Genomic DNA, 21664 nt, shown 5'->3' with positions numbered 1-21664 from the left:
CATGTACCCTCTGACTGTATCTAGCTGAGAAGACAAATGAGCTTGTCCTGTCTTTTTGCTTATGTTTTTATTGAGTCATGAGTATGATAAAAACTGGACTGAATAACACTAAAAATACATGTTTAGAATTATGTCTATGTCTAACTTAAATTTTTCGGTCTTCCAAACCATCCGTAAGTGTTCTCCAAGTATATATAAGACAAATCCTGAGGTCTCAGAAAGTAGAGAGCAAATCCTAACTGTGGGAACACGCATTTTATGTCATCACTTTAGTCATTTAGAAGCAGCCAAAATCATAAAGATCAGAAAGGATAAACACCTGTGAGGAAAACTGTGTCTTTTGCCTTAGAAGGAAGTTATTCTCCAAACTTAGGAAATAACAGAGAGGGCAGATTAGATGCTTCACAGAGGAAGAATTATCCTAAAAGCTACATTCCAGCCTTCTGTCTCTCCTTCATGTGGAACATTTCGGCAAATGTAGTTAATCCTAAAGCTGATGGAGATCTACTCGCACACTACATACACCTACATCATTGTTCATGGGGCTGTATATTCCAACACAAGTAGTTGGAACTAATGCAATGTATTTTACAAGCCCAATGAGATTCCTAAGAAAATTCTCAAGGTTGGGCATCGTGGTACATCCCTATAATTCCAGAATTTGGTAGACTGGAGCAGGAGAATAGCAAGTTCTCTGTCAGTCTAAGCCACAGAGCAAGAGCCTATCTCAAAAAAAAAAATATTAAAGGAATTAAAGGAAGTCTCCTATGAGAGCCTCACCCACCACTACAGTTCACGTCTACAGTCGTCCCACAGGCTCATTCACTGAGCCCTTGAGTCCCAGACTGGGATATGATTTTAAAGACTGCTGAGCTGTAAAGAGGCAGAAGAGGGGGGTGGAAGGATGGAGCAGAAATTAAGAGCACTCGCTGCTTTTCCAGACCCGAGTTCAGTGCCCAGCGCTCAAGTCAAACAGCTAAGAATCTTCTGCAATTCCAGCTTCAAGAAATCTGGTGCCTTCCCTGGCCTCTGTTGGTACCTGCACTTATGGTATAGACACCCATGCACATAAAAATAATAAATCTCTGAATAAAAGGAGATACTCCCCAGTTGGTAGAATTCTGGCCTTGGATCTATTACACCCAATCCTGATTCTAGTCCACCGTGTTTCCTGGTCCATGATGGCATTAGAAGAATCCCAGCACAGGCTATGCATTGTCCATCATGGTAGACTGAAACCCTCCAAAGCCAAACTAAACCTGCCCTCCCTTCAGTTGGTTCTGCCAATCAGGTGGTCAAAGCTATACAAGCATAACTAATATCTCCACTGTAAGACCAATCTCTAAATTTAGACAAGAATGCAGGACTCTGTGAATCCTCCAACCCAATTAGGATTTAAATTCCTAGTATGGATGGCAGATACATCCAGAGGAGAGAGGGCCTAGAGGGAACAGTGCCAATAGAACCTCCCCTATCTGTTACAGAACCCAAGGTTTGGGAATGCACATAAGACTTGGCTTTCTCTGCCTCCATCACTGGCACAGCAGGACATCATTATCTTCTCCACTGCTTTCCCTCTGGTGTGATAACTGGTAGGAAGAAAATGGAGCTGATTGCTGATGCTCTAGATTGGTTCCAGGAACAACACGAGGAGCCAGGAGCATTGCTAGATCACTGACTTGGTTGTTTATCATGCCTTACAGTCCCGTGCAGATGGACTGAGATTTTGACCAAGTCACTGGTGACAAATTAGGGCATAAAATAACACTCAGGAGGTCATGTTATATAGCAGCTTACGTGTGTTGAAAATACTGCATCGAGAAAATGAGACACTTTATAAACATCACTTATGTATAAGGAGCTGACACTCATCCGTTGTGGATTTTTAAGAAAAAAAAATCATGCAAAGTGACCATAATTATGATCATAAAACTATGCTCATTGTTATTGTTTCTAGAACATTTTTATTTATGTAACAAGTAAGGCAATAATAATAGTTTTTATTTGGATTTTCAAAATGTTTTAAACCTTAGGCTTGATAGTAGTTTAGACTTAACATCCTCTCTGATAAGGAAATTTTAGAAATACGGTTTCTAAACTCTTTTATAAATTATACAAACGCACACTGGCTCCATTCCAATAAGCAGAGCTGGAAGCAGCTGTTGGTAAAAGCTCTTGGTGAGCGCTGTCCCTCTTTTCCTCCACTTCTTAGCTGAGCTACTTCTCCTTTCTGCTGAAATCACCCTGCTGGACTTCCTCTGCTGCTCAAATAGGACACAGAGTTGGCACACCTCAGCTCAGTTCCTCAAATGCAAATCGAAGAGTGCACAGTATATGTAACTATTACACATTCCTCACTTTAACTCTGCGTGAACTTTCCCAAACCGTAAATGATCCGCTGATAACTGGAGTCCACTTCAGGGAACTGCTGGCTCATTTGACTAGGCCTCCTTTGGTGTCAGCTCTGTTCACATTTCAGTATGAAGGTCAGGCAGCATAAATTCCTTCACAGTCTAGTGGTTACTTATTTTCACTCTGACTTGTTGACACTCATTCCTCTTAATATAAATACAAATACATAAAAACATGGTACCCCACAACTGATAAGCATGAATCTACTTATTTTTATAAGAATTCTATAATTATAGGTTATTACCTACACAGATAAGACAATCAACAAGGGGACATGCTGGAGTCTGGGTATTAGAAGCTTTCCGAGCAACATCAGCTCAAAAATGGAGTCCCTTCATCACAGAGAAGGAGAAAATAGAGAAAGTTCCATGAAAGATCTGAGAATTAGGGATTTTTTAATGAATCTTCAATTTAAATGGTTTTAAAGTAAGATGCGGTGATACCAAGAAAGGAAACATGGCATATGAAATCAGATGAGGACATCCCCAGTGCAGAAGACTGAGAAAATAGCTGTCTGACCTCTGATGAGCTGGCAAAGGGCACACTTAGCAGGCGTGAAGCTCTGAGTTCTATCTGGAGCCCTGAATGGCCTGGGCATGCTAGCACAAGCTTCTCATCTCAGCCCTTAGGAGGTGGAGGTAGGAGGCCTTCCTTGTCTACATAACAAGTTCTAAGCCAGTCTGGGCTACGTGAGACCACATCTCAAAAGAAAAGATGAAGGCTACTTGAAAACAGTATTCCAGAAGTTTTATTGGTGAAATTTAATTCTTACTGAAAATCTATAAAATAGGCATTGATTTTCTTTACAGCTGCAGAACTTGAAACACATGAGATAAGGGAATTCAGCACATATGGGCCACACAGACAAGCTTATGAATTCAGCACCAATGCTGCTCTCACCTCGGTCACATGGTGGCACATTTGAGAGCCACCTGCCCTGAACAGACAGCTCAGCGAGGACGGGTACACTGCTGTTAGCTTGAGGAAACCGAGATATTTGCACAAGAGCACTTTCTTGCAGGTAAACTCAGAGGAGTTGACTCCATACGGTGCTGTTGTGCAGAGATGTCAGCGACCATCTCGCCTCACCTTGTAAGTGCTGGGAATAAACAGGTGGGCACCATCATGCTTGAGTTGTGTTGCTAAGCAACCAGGATTTCATTCTTGCCAAGCAAGAAATCCACCAACTGAGCTGAGTTCCCAGCCCAAGAAGTTAGTGTTTTAGAGATTCTAAGTAGCTATGTTTTAAGAATGTCTTCCAGTGGAAGAAGTCTTTTTATTGATTGATATAATATAATTAATCATTTCACACTTCCCTTTCCTTCACCTAAGCCCTTCCATGTGCAGCATGCATCCTTCTGCATCTTTTCAAATTCATGGTCTGTTTTTTCTTAATTATTGTTTCGTGAGTATATGCGTGTGTATGTGCATGTGCGTGTGTGTGTGTGTGTGTGTGTGTGTGTGTGTGTGCTCCTAAACACAACCTGCTCATGCAAATATGTTACTTGCATGTACGTTTTCAGTGCTCGCCAGTTGGCATTGGAAAATTAATCGGTGTGCAATTCCCTGGTGAAGACTATTTCTTCTGCTCTCAGTATTATAATTACGTTTTGGGGTTGAGCCTTTTGGGCTCTGTCCCTTTCTGTGTTAGCATATCTCCTGGCGTGGTCCTTGTTCAGATCATGGTAGGCAGCCATATTACTTAGACTTCTTGGTTGCGGTTTCTGAAATTTCTAGGTGACTGCTTAAAGATAACTTGTGTTTCTGTTAACAATCAACACTACCACAGAGGGAGTGAGTGTGGGGTTCTGTGGGGTTCAGGGAGAGAATACTTGCTTAGTATGTGTCAGGACAGGAGGAGAGTAAGGAAGAGAGGAAAGAAAAGGAGGAGGAGAGAAGAAGAGTCATGGAGGAGCAGGAGAGAAAAAGACAGGAAGGTATGGAAGGAGAAAGACCTACCCAGAGAGAATCCAGTGGGGATAGAAAGGACATACTCAAAAATACTGAAGAAAAATCTTAGCATAATGATGGCAGTTTGAACACAAGGTCTGCAGTACATGAAAGGTTCAAAGATAAAAGTAAGGTATTTACCCAGAGACTGTGGGGATCTTATGAAATGAGACTTTTAAAAAGGAAACCCTATTCTGGCTTCCACTGAAAGAGATGAAAAAAGGGTGAGGGGCTTGGGGGGGCGGGGTCAGATAGAAACCTGATACAGGGGGAAATTAGCAGGAATCTACATGAATGACACCAACTAAGACTTCTAGCAATAGTGGAGAAGGTATCTGAACTGACTAACTCCTGTGATCAGATTGGTGACTACCCTAAATGTCATCAGAAAGCTTTGATGCAGTAACTAAGAGGAACAGCTACAGAGATCCACAGTCAAACATTAGGCTGAGTTCAGGGAATCCTGCAGAAGCGAGGGAGGAAGGATCATAGGAGCTAGAGGGGTCAAGAACATACAAGAAACCCCACAAAAACTACTAATATGACTGACAAAGTCTGAACCAATAACCAGGAAGCTTACGTGGAACTGGCCTAAGCCCTTTACAGATAATTGACAGTTGTACAGCTTGTTCTGTGTGTGGGACTCCTAGCAATGGGAGCAGGGTTGGCCCTCGTGCTTTAGCCAGCTCTTGGGATCCAATTCCTCATACTGGATGACCTTGCCTAGCCTTAATACAAGGGGAGGAGCTTAGTCTTACTGCAACTTGATAAGTCATGCATAGTTTGATACTCATGGGAGGTCTACCTCTTTCTTAACAGAAACAGAGGAGGGGATTGCGGGCAGGGGGTGGGACAGAGGGGAGTAGGGGAAGGACTGGGAGGAAAGGAGGAAGGGGAAACTGTGGTTGGAATGTAAAATAAGCAAATAATTTCTCTTGAAAAGGGAAAAGGCATCTTGGAGATAAGATGTAGGGATAGGCAAACATCCCAATGCGTATAGTCAGGAGTTAGTGTGCTACTGGAGAGGCGGGGCGGTGACACGAATATTTTAAAACCACAAATCGAAGATTAACATTAAGGTAGTTAAAGTCAAGAACAACTAAGGGGTTCATGTGCAAAGCTCACAGGGAAAGTGGAGGAGAAACGGTGGCCTCACATTGAAAGTTGGCAGGAGAGCAGCAGCCTTAGCAAAGAAGTGTGAGGTCCTGTTTATTCCGGTTCATTTCATATTACTTGCCAAATAACCACTGTATGGGTGTTCTGTGGGAAGGCCACCTCCTTCTCTGTCTCAGAAAAACTCACTGATTTGCATTTTTGCATTCATAATGAAAATTTCTGTCTATTAAGTTCTACTCACCAGGGCCAGTGAGAGAAAATCAAGACAGTTGTTCTTTCACACAGGAGATATTTGCATATTTGAAGACAACCGTGAGGCCGTCTCAGCTTTTCCTGCCTTTCCTCCTCTGAGATGTTATGCATGGGGATTTATTTTGTTTGGCTCACAATTACTATAACCACATTGTAAAAGGTCGTCCATTAGACCTATAATTTTGAGAAACAACAAAGAGTCTTAGATATGAATTTAGATAGATTGAATTCTAAATTCTCTATCATTTTGCGTCCTCTAGACTCCAAAATCCCAATATTTTTAGGTCTCTTCATAAGTGTCACTATTTCAAGTGCTATAATCATTGTATGTACCTTCTGATTCTAGGTTTCCCAGATTTAAGAATAGGGATATAGGTGCGGAATGACATAAGCAAAAGGGAAGAACATTCCAAGGTGGAAAATTGGCAAGGAGTGCAGGAGCTCTTAGAGAGGCGAGAGGTTGGGGAGGGAGAGAATATGGCTGTGTGTCCTTAGGTTTAGCTAAAGCGAGACTGTGGGCATCTTAGAAATACAGTTACAATAGCAAAGACAACTGAGGGAATATAGGCCTGTCTGACATGACAGCTCTTTGAGGTAACACGTGACAGGCTCCTATACTCAGTAGAGACTTGGAAAATTACATTGCTTTTATTTTTAAAAAGATTTAAAATCAAAAAGCATGTGAAGCCTTTCATTACAGTACCTGGAAGCAATTTCTGTTGATTTTACTGATTATATGTTAGCAGTAGTGCCTTGCTTTATGGAGATGCTTGTACTTTATAGTATTTTCTCAGCTCTCTCGGGCCTCCCAATAGTCCTGTAAGATTTTACAAATGAGAAAAATCAATTCTAAGAACTGGTCTTAAGCTATCCATTAGCGCAAACTGTAAAACTAAGCTCTGTTGCAAATGTCCCTGCAAGAGCCCAAATCTTCATGTTCACCTTGCTTTCTTTGAACCAGTATTTTGTCATGGTTGGCTCAAGGATTCAAATACATTGTCTTCTAATCAACCTGTCTGGAGTCAGAATTCACAACTTTGTCTCTGTGAGTGTGCATTGTAGCTATCCATCCTTGTCTCTATGAGTGTGCTTTGTAGCTATCTATCTGCTAAAGCTTTAATAACTGAAATCTTGAATGTGTGCCATATATAAGCCAAATGCATAGAAGTAATAGTAATGACACTAGGATCCCATAGCTAGGCATAATAGAATTAAGAGTTCAAAATCATGGAAAAATCATATATGCTTTAAATAAATAAGTAGGCAGAGATTCGTGTACCTGCTATGGTTCAAGATTTGTGAGGTTCTTATTTAATTTTCATAGCTCATTAAGCATTATTTTTAACTTATCTTTTCAAATAAGGAAAGTGAGAATTTCCCTAACTTAATTGAACAAAGACTAAGGTCATCCAGATCCAATTTACTTCTGAAACCAAGGACCAAATAATTCTGTATACTGTTTTTCTCCTATAATTGTGTAAAACAAGTACAATAGAAAGAATAAAACTATCCATGAGAATATCCTACATATACATAGCTACTGTCAAGTGTCTCTACTTCTACCACCAACGCTCCTTGTGCCTTGTGACCTCCAGGCCACCATGCTCACATTTTCTCATATTGCAGTAACTATGACACAGTTTCATTTGTGGACCTGCAATCTGGGCTAGAGTCCTCACTCTGTATCACCTGAAGTGCAGGAGCCCTGCTTTCTGTGCCTTTCCTGTGTCACCCTGTAAGGTGGAGACAGTGACATGTGCTACCCACCTCAGAATTCCGCTCCATAATAAATGCTGCCAAGTCACACACCATGGTGTTAGAAGCATTTACTATAAACCCCTGTCCTCTCATCTCCCCAGGGACCTTAAGGCTGAGCCACAGTCTTACATCCATGCTTGGTTAGCTTCCCATCACTTTCTCCAGGCAGCTTTCTCTAACTCTTTACAGCCTGTGGAAGACCTTCACCCTAGGTCTACCTCCCTTGTGTTGAGTATGCAGTATCCTCTGTAGCAAGAGCTAACTGAATGCCTCACAGGTACCTCCCCACCTTCTCCTCTCTACCTGCCATTTTCTACTTTCATTCTTGCCCTCAGGTGTCTGTGTCCATCCCATGGATTCTTGCACTCGTCCAAAGATGTTTCTATCCCTTCTTTCTCAATAGTTTGTTGTTTTTTTTTTGATGGCTGCTGTTTAATAACCGAGCCTTTCCTTCCCTGTAGTTTAATGTCTAATTCTTTGTAGCACCTCCATCCTGCAGTTTCCCTGCTAAAGATAAGATGAAATAAAACTTAAAAAAAAATAGACCTTTCTCAAGCCTCTTCTCTCCCTGCTGAGTAACCCTGGAGTGGAGCCGGGGACAGAGGTGCCTTTTCTCTTCAGAAAGAAGTTTATCATTCAGTCATTTGCTTTAGCACTGCACCCTCAACTCTGTTTCACTACTTTGCATTATGCTTCAAGCCAAAAATATTTACAATAACTCTTTGGCTTAGGAAAACCAGTGTACGGATGTAGAGACGGCTCAGCAGGCAATGTGCCTGCTGTCAAGCCTGACAGCCTGAGTTGAGTGCCTGGGACACACACGTGTGTGCACACATGCACACACACAAATTAATTAGTTAATTAATCAATCAATACATAAAGCATACTTTTAAAAATTAAAAAAATGAGTTCATAAATAAATACTAAGCTTTCAATGATTAGGTTTGAACTTCTCCAAGTCTAGAAGCATCTCTATTATTATGTTTAAAAATCCTTTAGAGAAAATTTGGAGAAAGGAATAGACAGTAATCACAGAGGTAGACTTAGAAAGATTTGACAAAACACAGTGTAAAATTGGCATGTTAACACCTAGGTTGACTACAAAGTTAATGAACTTAAACTTTGTTACACAACCATTGAAATCCTCACAGATAACTTTAAATGTTTTTTCAATTTATCAAAAAAAAAAAAGTTCTGACTGAGACAAGAGGGCTTGGCAAGGGGGTAGATGAAAGGTTGAAATCATTTTAAGATATTTAAGGACTGACATCCAAATGGCTCAACAGATAGAGGTACTTGCTGCCAAGACCAGCAGCCTGAATTCAATCCCACAGTACCACATGGTAGAAGGAAGATTCAAACTCCCACGAACTTGCCTGTAACCTCCACAGGAAGGTATGGTGCAGGTTGACCCTTCCATATACACATGCACACAACCTCCCCCCCACACATGCTAGTAATGATAGTAATTATAATACTATTCATAGGGGCAATTTTTAATATTTTAAAGATAATAAAACCAAAAATATTGGCTGCTTTCCTTTCAAATCAAACCCTTAAGCAATGAAGGAAAGTGGACGTTGTACACAGGAAAATCTAAAATGCAGTTTGGTCCATAGTGTTGGTGTCTTTTTAATACATAAGGTTATAAGGATGTATTCATTAATTCAAGTCTTGTGTATACAAAGAATCTCAATACCTACTGACTGGATTGTAAAACAACATGAAAGTGTCAAGCGAGCCTCTGAATTCTGCTTGTTCTCTCTGAATGTCAGATAACGTGAGTCAAGAACAGCTCATAGAATCACTGATTCCCCAGGATTCAAGCTCCCACCAGATAAAAATATCTCACAGTACAAACATTTTACAATGGAATTTTATTATCGCATTGACATAATTTTTTTTACACAATTACTCTCTAGGGAAAAGTCCTCCTTGCCGTGTTTTCATCTATAATGCAGCAATGATGATTTGTGAGAAGTACATCAATTTTAAAACTTTAATTATTTCTTTAATGGCACTATTACTTTATTTTTTATTTTTATTAGAGGTTTGAAGTTGATATTTTGCTCTTAAATTTTTTCAGAACAATCTAAGCATGGCTTGAGAAGACTCTTGGGGTACAACTGGTACTGGATAATTTAGAAAAAGTTCAAAATACTAAAACCATGCAAATGTACATTGTGTAAAATAGAAAGAAAAATGAATCAAGCTTTTGATTTTCCCTGTGGGAAATAACTTTAATTTTATGAGAAAAGGCTATTGCTGGTTTACTTCAGGGAAAGATTTTAACTGATTTTTCTAAAAGGAGAGGCATTTTAAGACAGGAAGTTGGAGCAAAATCAGCAAGCTGGCAAGGTCATGTTGACTCAGTAATCAGTGAGGTCTTTGTTTAAAGCTACTTATGAATAAATTTCTTTTTTCGTGGCAGGAAAAGTTGGAGCCTGAGTCTTTGGGCAGCTGTAGAGCATTTGAGACAATCTTTCCTTTTCCGTGAGGAATTATCAAATGGCATTAACTCCTACGTTTTCTTTTTCAAGTAAGAACTTTGGTCCACAGAAAGGGTGAGATTTAATGCCACACTATGAGATTTCATCTGCATTGTGGTTTTTTTTTTACTCCTATTTTTGGTTATTTGAAGAAAGAGATTAGGATGCCACATCTCTGGGGAATACTTTGTTATTGCTGCTGTACACTGTTCTTGACACCAAAAATCCATGCATGAACATGTTAAGGTAGGGGACTGCAGTCTTTGTCTCAAAACATCTACATTGAATTGTTCTAGGGGGCTGAGGAAGTGGATCCCTGGCAAGAGTACTCATTGCTCTTGCAAAGGACCTGGTTTCCATACTCAACACTGATGGATTCTTACCCCAGTCAGAATAACATTAAGGGTACAAACAACACTGGTAGGGATGGAGACTCTATTCACTGTTAATGAAAGTTAAACTAATATCTTCACTGTGGACATCAGTAGGAAGAGTGCTCAGAAAACTAAACTTGGGACTACCACATGACCCAACTTTACCACTCCTCCACATCATACCACAGAGATGCATCTGTGTTTATTACTGCTCTATTCATAGTAAATAAGAAATCAACCAGTCTAAATGCCCATCAACAGATGAAGTGATAAAGAAATTATGGTACATATGCACAGTTAATTTTTCATCCATAAAGAAAATTAATCATATAATTTGCAAGGAAATGCATGGTTCTGATACATATTGTTGAGCAAAAATGCAAAACAGAAAGGCAATGATCACAGTCTTTCTCTGATACATGGATTGTAGATCTTAATCTTTATGGAAAACATGTGAATGTTCTATACATGGAAGACAGTGTACATCAAAAAACTAAACAGGGGATATGAAAGTGGAGAAAGATCTTAGGATAAAGGGGGGAATGAGGACTAAAGGACATGTATGACAGGAAAGCAGAAGAGGTATTGTAGGAAAACAAACAAGACCAGAAGGACCAGTGGACCAGTGGGAGAGGAAGAGATGGGAAACCAGAAATGGGGAGGAGGATTCACAAGAGATAACAAGAACAGTGAGAGAGACCATAGTGGCTACAAAAATAAAATTATAATCAAATTCTGCACAATGGAAATCTTGTTTTCTTTCACTGGATGTTCGTTTGTTTGGTTTTGGTTCTGATTATTTTTGAGATTGTAACTTAATTATATTTTTCCCTTTCCCTTTCCTCTCTCCAAAGCTTTCCATAGACCCCTCCCCACACTCCTTCAAATACTTGCCCTCTTTTGGTATTTCATGTATATGTGTATTTGTACAAACATGTATATTCATAAATATAAATATAACCTGGTAAGTTCAAGGCTGACAATAAACATAACAAACTGGATGTAGAGAAGCACATTAGGCCTCGGTCCTACAAACACACACACACACTCACTCACACACACACACACACACAACTATAGCCAAGTGATGGAAGTTGGGAGCAGTAGAGGTGGTCCTTTGCAGAGAAAAGCACACCAATTGGTTGGCCAAAATCAAATGGTCAGCCCTGAGAACACACATACAAGTAACACTGGCTATTTTTATAGGATGGCATGTTAACTATGCAACACCCAGGAAGCCCCAAGCTGTGACACTGCATTGACATCAGTGTGGGACAAAGAATGGCAGGTCCAGTTTCTGTGCCTAGGTCTAGATAAAGGAGATGTTATTGGACTAGACATTAAAAATGGGCACTCAGAAAAATTTTCATTTCCCTCCACCTTGATGGCTTTTTATATAAAACATCCCAGCTAACTCAGCTAGGAAAAAGGGGGTGGTGATCATGAACTTGTTCTCATCCATACAATGCCTACCCCAAGGTACAGGAGTTAGTGCTTGTCGGCTTTGTTTTTACCTAAGAAATAAATACAAAAGACGCATGTACTCTGTCATCTGTCTTTCTTTTTAAGGTTGGTAGATCATAGGGTTTCAGTTCCTCTAACTCCTGCGCTAGCTATGTGAACAACTGCCTCACTTCCTCTAGTTCTCCAGGGAGACAGTATAATTTAAAAGTAGATTCTTAATCCTCTCCTCAGAACTCCTGCTCCTGGAGATGAGTGTGCACACCTCTGAGGAAGTAGAAGACACTGATTTATGTGTTCTTCCAGCCCTCCACTGGGTCATTATACAGATTTAAAAGGTCTTTAAATATTATAGTCACTGCTTGTATTTTGAATAACTACATACCAACATTTCTATTGAAGTTTATTAACTGCTCTCAACAGTGGGGTGAATTATAAAATTATTGAAGGTCTAAGAACTTTTCTGTTCTATGTATATGATTCAGGTACATGTGTATGCATGCATATTCATGTGTGTGAGTCAGGCACATGTGTGCAGTACACATGTGGATGTCAGAAGACCTCAGTCCTCTCCTTTACCTGCTTTGACACAGGGCACCTTAGCTGTTGGCCACAGCTGCCCCATACACTTCCTAGGATGTCCCTTTCTCTGCTTTCCCATCTTGCCCTAGCTGGGGTTACAGGCTCACTATCACCCCCAGCTCTACATGGGTCCTGGAGTCCTAGAGGGCAAGGACTTTCTTTGTTGAGCCATCTCTCCTGCCAAGGGCCAAGTTTTTAATTCACTTCTTAGCATAATAAAAGGTCTGTCTCATTCAAGGAGAAAACTTTCTAAAATATAAAAATAAGAGTAATGTAAACTTAAATGACTGTAACTATGTAACTAGGATTCGCTTTAATCCAGAAATTAATAGAACTCTAAATTTATAGATAGAAATGTTAGCATTTCCAAAAAACAGGATTTACCACACTAGAATTTAAGGGGAGCAGGAATTTGGAGGGTTTTATATGATGATAATTATAGACAGTTCATTGTGACCTAACCAAAGATTTTCTTGATGATACATTCAGACCCAACTTTCAATATCAACCTTATAATTTTATTTCACTTTAGAGGTTTTCAAAATTTTTCATAGTAGTAATATCTCAAACTTGTAAATTATACAATGTGACCCTTTAATTGTAGCATCAAAATAACAGTGACATCATCAAACTATAACATTGTTTGTATTATCTCTTCTTCAGTTTCTCTCTCTCTCTCTCTCTCTCTCTCTCTCTCTCTCTTTCTCTCTCTCTTTCCAATGTCTTATTGCATATTTCTGGCTGTCCTGGACTTGCTTTATAAACCAGGCCAGACTCAAACTTGAAGAGGTTCCCTTCCTCTGCCTTCCTAGTGCTGGGATTAAAGTGTGAGCACCACAGCCAGCTTCATTGGGATCCTTCTAAGCCATGACCTTTATATATAAAACACCATAAATAGTGACCTTTTAAACAGACTAATGCCCCAAAGATTTGTTCTTGAAATGGCTCTGCTGTCCAAATGAATTGAATGTGTTTCTGGTGTACAAATGTCTCATACGCCCTCTTACATGGCTAGAGTCTGACAGCTATGTGAAAGTAAATGGGTATTGATCACAGGTTTGGTTCTACCACCAAAGCCGGAGTAAAAAGCCCATGAGTTATAGATTGTAGGTTACAGTTTCTAATACAACCCGAGACAGGCAAGGCAGTGCTCCGTGGGGGAGCAGTGTCCTCTGGGAGAACTCATGTTTTGTGCTGCATCCCTCCCCAGGATCTGTCACTGCGAAGGAGATGAGGAGAGCCCGCTCATCACACCCTGTCGGTGCACGGGAACCTTGCGCTTTGTCCACCAGTCCTGTCTCCACCAGTGGATCAAGAGCTCGGACACTCGATGCTGTGAGCTCTGCAAGTATGACTTCATAATGGAGACCAAGCTCAAACCTCTTCGGAAGGTACAGTGTGGATCGTGGGCAGAACAGGGAGGGGAGAAGGAGCATGCAGAGCAGCTTGCTTTCAACCTGGCTTCCTCTGCCAACATGCTAATGTTTATGGGGGGTGCTCGTCCTATAGTGGACTCAATGCGCAAAATGCAGCCATGTCTGCAGGTAAATCAGTTTATTCTGTTTTATATTGTGTGACTTCTAGATCTTATAATGGTGTACAGGTACATAAATTCACAGAGAAATATTTAACTGTGTATAAATGAAAAACACAATTAGAATTCAATGTAATTGATGAGAAGCTTGAGAATTTTGATCTTTTGAGGTCAGTATCCAAAGTTAGATGATAAAATCCACGAAATAACATGAACTCACTTGACTTTTTAAAAGCTGACTATTAGATAATAAGAAAATGATTTTTTCTATAAGACATGGCCTAGATTATGTATAATTTCTTTTAACACTTGGTCAGATGTTAAATGAATCACTAGAGGGGGTACAAAGAAAGCCACTATTTTCTATATGGTTCATCAAGTTGCAAGAGAAATAGAAGTATATTTTTAAACTGTAAGATTTATCTTCACAATCTTCATCTGTGGTAATTCTTTTATAGAACATGGTAGTAAGGCTGTGAGCCAAGAATAAAGTTAACAGTCTCCAGTAGAACACTTGTCAAGGGCTCTGTAAGGGTGAGGTGCTGCGTTCATTCATCCTCAAGGCCTGGAATTTGCCAGTTAGCTTGTTCATCTTTTGCCTAACTGCAGCCTTGCACACGCACACACAAATGCACATGCACACACATACACATATATAAAACATATCTATGTATATAGATGCCTCTATATCCAAAGGGACTTTGGGGACTGCAATTTAAATAATGAATTGGCCCAGGGCTGATTTTCTATTTAAATTAAATGCAGAGCTAACACAGATAGAAAGAGCAATGCACGGAAATAAACGTGGGGAGTTCCAGAACGAGAAGAGATGAATGCAAACAAGGATTTTCCAGTAGGCGTCTAATGGGGGGCTAGCCATGTAGCCACTGTAATTCTTTATCCACTCTCTAAATTAGAGGGAGGGAGAGTAATATGCCCTATTTTTGTAGTAGACTTGATTTTTTAAATTTTTTTTAATTTAAAAATGGTGTATAGATCTAAAAACTATATACAAATCACCTTTAGGGAGATGAATTTTTTTTTTTTACTTGGGATGACCCAAATGCCAAAAGGTGACTCTCTGATTCTCTGGGCCCCAGAGCAATCATTGCAGAAGTAGGACATGATGGATACTCTACACTCTCACTCTATATGCTAAGCAGAAACTGTACTGATGGAGCTGGATGACATGCTTGTGAATCTTTGACTTTCTCTTCTTGTCCCTCCGAGAATGATAAGTTGTTTCACAGAATCTGCAGCCTTCCTTGCCCCTTTCCAATCCTCTACCCACACAAAATTTTCATTTCAACTTAGTCAAGCATAATATCTGAATTTGAGAGCAAGAATTGAGAAAAATAACATACTCAAGTTGTCTCTTTTATATTAAGCCTCCCAACATACACACATATAAACATAGAGGGAGCATAACATATTAAACATGGTAATGGAAAAGAACTCAAAACCTATCTTAACAAAAGAACTCTTTAAATATGACTTAGAACTTTTCTTAATGTGTCTTGATCAGAATTTACAACTAACCTGTTTGTAGTTGGAAAACAACAAAAAAGCCTCATGGGAAAGTATGGTAGCCTGTAAGTTTTGTCCATAAAAGCCCCTACAATAAATGTCTTGGAGTCATTGAGCTGGGATATTTCCAGGGAGTGGCTCTGACCAAATTCCATATTATTCAGTGTCTAGTATTATAATAAAGCTTGCTTTAATTTGGCCCAAAAGGCAGAACTGGTTTTTCTCTGGCAATCTCAGGACTAACAGTAACCAGAATAAGAAAATACATCTGTGTATATCCATACAATGGATGTGTTGATGAACTCAACAAGAACATAACTACTTATTAGTGAAACAGCATAACTTCTTTACAAAAAAGGAGCATTTCTTTTGACCATAAGTATTGACAAAAGACATTGTTTAAATATCCTTCATATTTGATAAGCATAATAGGTAGAGAGTTAGCTTCTAACAAAGATGTACCTCCTTGGTAGCCCACAGATGTGTTTTATATAAGTCATTAATTTGAATACTAGTTATCAACCTAATTATGTGATTATTTTGGGTAATATTTCACATATTAAATTTTGTATATCACAGCACTTGGCTTGACTGGAACCACATTCTTTATGACTACGGGGGTGGGATTAGATGGGAATGGAATGTTGCTACTGTAATCTGCTTTAAATTCTTGGCATTTCTCGCCCCTCATGTGATCTTGAAGTCCCCCCCCCCCCCCCACACACACACACACCACCCAGACTGGAAGGAGGATGTGAATATTCAGTTCCTATGTAAGGCAGGATTCCTAGACATGAGACATGAGTACATTCTATCCATACTTCCAGGACATTCAAAACCTATGGGAAGAAGTATTTTAAATTCTCATTCTCCTCTCTCTGAAAATATGAAACACAGCCAAGGACTACAGGAGACATTGCCTTCAGCCTTGTTTTAGATTGTGAGGTGGTTCAAAACAACATGTAAAAAGAATTTTAAGCTGTTCTAGATGGTTTGTTTTGATAGGATGGCAGTTCAACAGCATATTCTTTTGGCCGTTTTTGAGTATTCATAAAGAATGCTATGCATAATGTTTGGTGAGAATATATTTAAAGTACACACAACTCAGTAATTACATTACAGTTTCGAGCATTCTAAATACCAGGTACATGAAACAATTAATTTAGCTAATGATTCTGGATCTCTACCATCAGTGAATGGAAGTGAAGTCTGTGGTTAGACGAGATGATTTCTCCAAAGAAAATGTCAGTCTTCATAGTCTGATGGAGCTTGGCCTTGACTGTCTCTAAAGATACCAGTAAATCCTTACCTCATTGATTGTTGTTACTACACCAAAAACTACAGTTAGCAAAGTCATCAAGGGAGTTTAATGTTTGTAGAAGAAAATCTTTAAAGTCAAAATAAAATGAAGGGCTCATTCCAGGGAACGCAAATCCCCATCATCTTTAAGTCAGTAGCTCAGCTACTTTTATGACAATCAATAAGAGTCCCATTAACTAGCTTACTTAGGGCCAGAAGAAACTCTCAGAACCCCGGAAAGAAAAAAAGTCACAAATAAAGCACAGTGATGAGCTAGTGAAATCTGGAAATGTACACACTGCTGATTAAGAAGCATAAACTAAACTTCCATTCTGAAGCTAAAGTCTGGGATTCCAAACTGAATCTCCCTGAAAGAAAAGCCAGGTGCTGACATAAAGCAGGTTCTCAGAGACAGCAAGTACTACTGATGACTTCTGTTCTGCCCTGAAATATATGTGCATATGAACCACATGACAAATATAGAATGTATCTACTTACTTTTTATCTCATTTAACTAATTCAACCCACATTAAGCCTGTTTTGAGTAAATATGTGGATCCCATTTTAAATAAGAAGAAAAGAGTCATCATATCAAACTTAATGCCACACAATGCAAATATATTTATACTCGCTGCATGGTACATGATGGTCACCTAGCTCTTGAGTTCTCATTAAGAATCATAACATTCACTTTTCTGAGTATGGAGGCACAAGAAGCTGAGGCCAAAGGATCAATGGATGAATGCTACCCTAGCAACATAGGGAGATGTTTTCCTTAAAAGGCTGAGTGACAGAATTTCTTCAATTTTTCCTAAACTATTTCTGATTGAAATGTTTTAAAAGAAATCTTTCTAAAAACACTTTTTTTTCTAGACTATTTATCCTTCAGCCTAGAAGAAACACTTCACCCAGACTCCTTGTCCCAGCAGCTCGGTTACATTACTATATACACAGTCAAACCCTGGGTGCAATAATTCAAAAGTTTATTTTTTTCTTCACTGTGCTTTTCTCAGTCTTTTTAAATGTGTTTTTCTGAGCTTGTCAGTCTGCCGTGTGTTCTTTCCTCCTTGCTATCAGCAACTAACACCATTTCTCTGTTCCTGGGACAGCCTTAGACATGCTTCTTTACTGAGTGCAACAATAACAACCAAGGGAGCTACCCTGACGGGTTTACCAAATGTAGGACCTAGCTCTGGTGGCCTTCTGCAGGGTTCTCCCCCAATGGCCTGCAAGAGTTTTTGTGTTAGGGACATTAGAGCCTCATTCTGGAGTTTACAAAATTCCTTTTCTCATCCTTTTTAGTTCTCAGTTTTACTCAAAAGTCTTGAAATCACAGGATACTAAGCACTCAGCAGACAAAGCTGTTCTTTTGTCAACTGAGCTCGGGTTTGGAAATTCGTTATTCTATTTCTTCACATAAAAAGCTACAGGCCATGAACATCTATCTCTGTCCTAGTACACAGTGCAGACAGAACTTTCTCTGTCTTTCTTGCAATGACCTTAATTCACAATGCACACACATTCTCCTGTTGATTTGCACTTAGTTTCAGATACCACTCTAACACCCTGACAGGAAGCCTAAGGGGCTCAGAACACTTGTTTTCCAGCTTCTGTTGTCCCAACGCCAGATACATTTTTCACAACTTGTTCACTGCCGACTGATGATTACATCAGACACTATTCTTCTTTCTTCCCCACTGTGCCATTCACAGAAATGGGGTGTCTGCTAGGCTGGCTGTCAATGACAGGATACAATGAGCACCCTCCACTGTGCCATTCACAAAAATGGGCTACTTGGTTGGCTGGTGTCTGTTGTCACAATCAGGAAACAATAAGCAACCTACTAAACAATACAAAGATACTTCTTTAATATTTCAACTTGATAGAAGCATTAACTTTTCCATTAAATTGAGGTTTTTTTATTGGTTATATTTCCTTAACACACAAATACCTCCATAATTACAATTTATATTTCAGTTAAAATAATATTATAGTGAGAATCCATGGTATTGCCTACACGTCTTCTGTAAAGTATGAGATAGAAAACACAGGTACCTTGCAGCTCATTCTAGTCAGTAGTTGGGTCTAGTCACATGAGTTTGTTTCTTCATGTCTTTAAATGAAACACTAGTCCGTCAAATAATTACATAGTCATCTAGAATCAATATTGTAGAACAGTTTGTCTACAACAGAAATATTATTTTCTGAAGGCTAGTAAATTCTTTTTTATTTCTGAAATTTCCATGCATATATATATAGTCCTTCTTCTAGGCAGGTTTGAAATCACACTACCAGTAAATCATGCCTGTATAGTCATATCAGAAGGAACTCAATGATGCCCAACTCATGAATTTGCTCAACATACTATATGCTAAGAATCTACCTTGTGCCAGGAAGGCTTAGCAACAGGAAAGACAAAGCAACCCCACATTCCCTGCATAGGTGGAGAAGAATGGGAAAGGATATGAGACTATAAAGTGCTCCAGAGAGAATTGGGAAAGGGAGCCCAAAACAAGCTGGCAGCCAAAAGCATAATCTAGTAAACTATCCTAGTCAAAGGAACATAAAAGAACAACTATAACCATGGAACAAACTGGCTATCTCTTCCTTCTTTGTTCTTTATGCAAATATAGATGGTATCACTTAACCACTGGGCACCCCAGACTCTCGGGACCAGAATCAGGAAGTTGAGAAGGATTTGACAGAGGTTGTCACAAACTATTTTTGAATAACTTACCACTGACTAAATAAATGACTACTAAACAAATATTCAGTTCTTTTTTATTACTAAGCATATCTATATATTAATTTAGCTGTTTCTTTCACTGAAAACTAATGTCACTTTTCAGGGAAACTGTTACTGTCTATTATTATTCTAGTCGTGGGAATAGTTATTTAGCTCTGTATTAGCTTTTCTACTGAAATCTACAACCAGACAAATATTTACCCTTAAGAATATCTGTTATTAGCTGGGCAGTAGTGGTGCACGCCTTTAATGCCAGTACTCAGGAGGCAGAGGCAAGCGGATCTCTGTGAGTTTGAGGCCAGCCTGGTCTACAAAGTGAGTTCCAGGATAGCCAGAACTACACAAAAGAAACCCTGTTTCAAAAAATTAATTAATGAATTAATTAATAATTAATTAGTTAAAAGAATTAGGAAAGTGAGGTGTTCCTGTTTTATTCTCCTGGAGCTTGCTATGGATGAAAAATAAAACATAGGCAAAACAAGATTATCTGCAGCACCAAGAGCTTTGTTATGATGACCTTCCTCAAAAGGGCGGGGGGTGGATTTTCTCTTCCATCTTATTTTTTTTTTTTGACACAGGGCTTCTCCCTAGCTTTTTTGGTTCCTGTACTGGAACTAGCTCTTGAGACCAGGCTGGACTCGAACTCACAGAGATCCGCCTGCCTCTGCCTCCCGAGTGCTTCTTCCATCTTATAATACCTGAAGAATGATAAATATCCTTAAATCACTAAGAAATATCACTAGTTAAGAAAGAATAGGGAGAATGTGTCTGTGGGCAGTTAACAAGAACAAGGTCCTTCTCTACTAAGTTGTAAGCTGATGTTTATAGGCCAAGACAAAGCCAATTCAAGTGCTTCTTGACAGTTATTGTGGAGCTAACACGTTTAGGAAAGGTCCCTGACCCTCAAAAAGAAGTCTGGATGGGTTAGAAGCCATTTTTACTTGGCACTGAGGAGATAGCCTGAGATTTATGGTCCTAGCAAGCTAGTTGTAAAAAATAAATAAATGAAAGAAGAGAAAAAGGAGGAAGGAAAAACGGAAAGAAGAAGGAGAAAAGGAAGAAAGGAAAAGAAAAACACCAATATTTTATTTTTAGAATGAGTTTTTATAAGTATTAGACTACTTCAATATAAAGTTGTAGCTGAAAGTTTTTTTTTTTCTAAACAAATATAGTTATGTTTGGAAGCTGAGAAAAGGCTTGAAAGACTAGAGAGCATCTACTGGGCTGTATTCGTATATAAGATGGCAGTCAGGCGTCTTTGTCTGAAAGAACATAGTAAGAAAGGAATGCCCAGTTAAGTTCCAATAATCCCACTTCATCAAACAGCAAGCATTTACTGAGAATCTCCTGTGTGCCATTTGCTGGAGGCGGGCCGGGGGCACATCTGGTTCTGAAATGTGGGAAGGTCCACACAGCTTCCCCTGAGATTATAGGAATGAGTGAGACACAGCTTCTCTGACCTTAGAGAATTTGCATTCTGGTGTGGTGGGAATGGAGGTAGGAAGCTTTAAAGTGAGTTGACTGGATTCCACATTCTTCATTTTGATTGATTGTGGCTTTCTATAGTGATCTCCATCTGTTGCAAAGAAAGGTTTCTTTGATGAGTGGTGAGCCATATTTATCTTTGGGTATAAGGACATATACCAGAAGCTATACCCATAAAGTCGCACTAATGCGATTGCCTAAACATGAACTGAAGGTGAACGACAATATAGACATGCCAAAGAGGACAAGAAAAATCCCCAAGAGACATCAACCCTCCACAAAGAACTATGGGTAACTAAGAAATGCTGACAATAGGAAAAACAATCTTCCCCGGGAAAGAGCATAGCAGTTGGTTATGCAATACCAAACGGTCAGCCCTGAAAATATGCATACAAGTAACACTACACAGATGGAGCTGGCTATATTTAGGAACATGTATGTGTATGCATGCATGTAATAGCAAGGAAAAAGAGGCCATAACTTTAAAAGTGCAAGGAGGAGTATATGAGAGAGTTTGGATGTTGAAACGGGAAGAGAGAAAGTTGCATGTATAATAATCTCAAAAACAAAAACAAAAACAAAAAGACATTAGAAAGACCGAGTTGATGGTAATAGCTTGAAATAGATTTGATAATGGTATAAGAGATAATTACAGACCTAGAGGAGGATTCTTATAATT

General features: G+C 39.3%; 1 protein-coding gene across 7 annotated transcripts in view; it reads left to right on the top strand.

The window, feature by feature from the left end:
• Positions 1 to 21664, top strand: part of Marchf1 (membrane associated ring-CH-type finger 1) — an 803748-nt gene that overhangs the window by 738203 nt on the left and 43881 nt on the right. For all 7 annotated transcript variants that reach the window (XM_041674955.1, XM_041674953.1, XM_041674949.1 and 4 more), the window contains one exon: positions 13605 to 13785. In XM_041674955.1, coding sequence (XP_041530889.1) covers positions 13605 to 13785 — 181 coding nt within the window. The remainder of the gene's footprint in view (positions 1 to 13604; positions 13786 to 21664) is intronic.

Source organism: Microtus oregoni, unplaced genomic scaffold, assembly GCF_018167655.1.
Source record: "Microtus oregoni isolate MIOR12 unplaced genomic scaffold, Mior012 000025F_ref0000491, whole genome shotgun sequence".
NCBI classification, from domain to species: Eukaryota; Metazoa; Chordata; class Mammalia; order Rodentia; family Cricetidae; genus Microtus; species Microtus oregoni.
The sequence above is the reverse complement of the archived record's forward strand: the minus strand, read 5'-3'. Positions and strand labels throughout refer to the sequence as shown.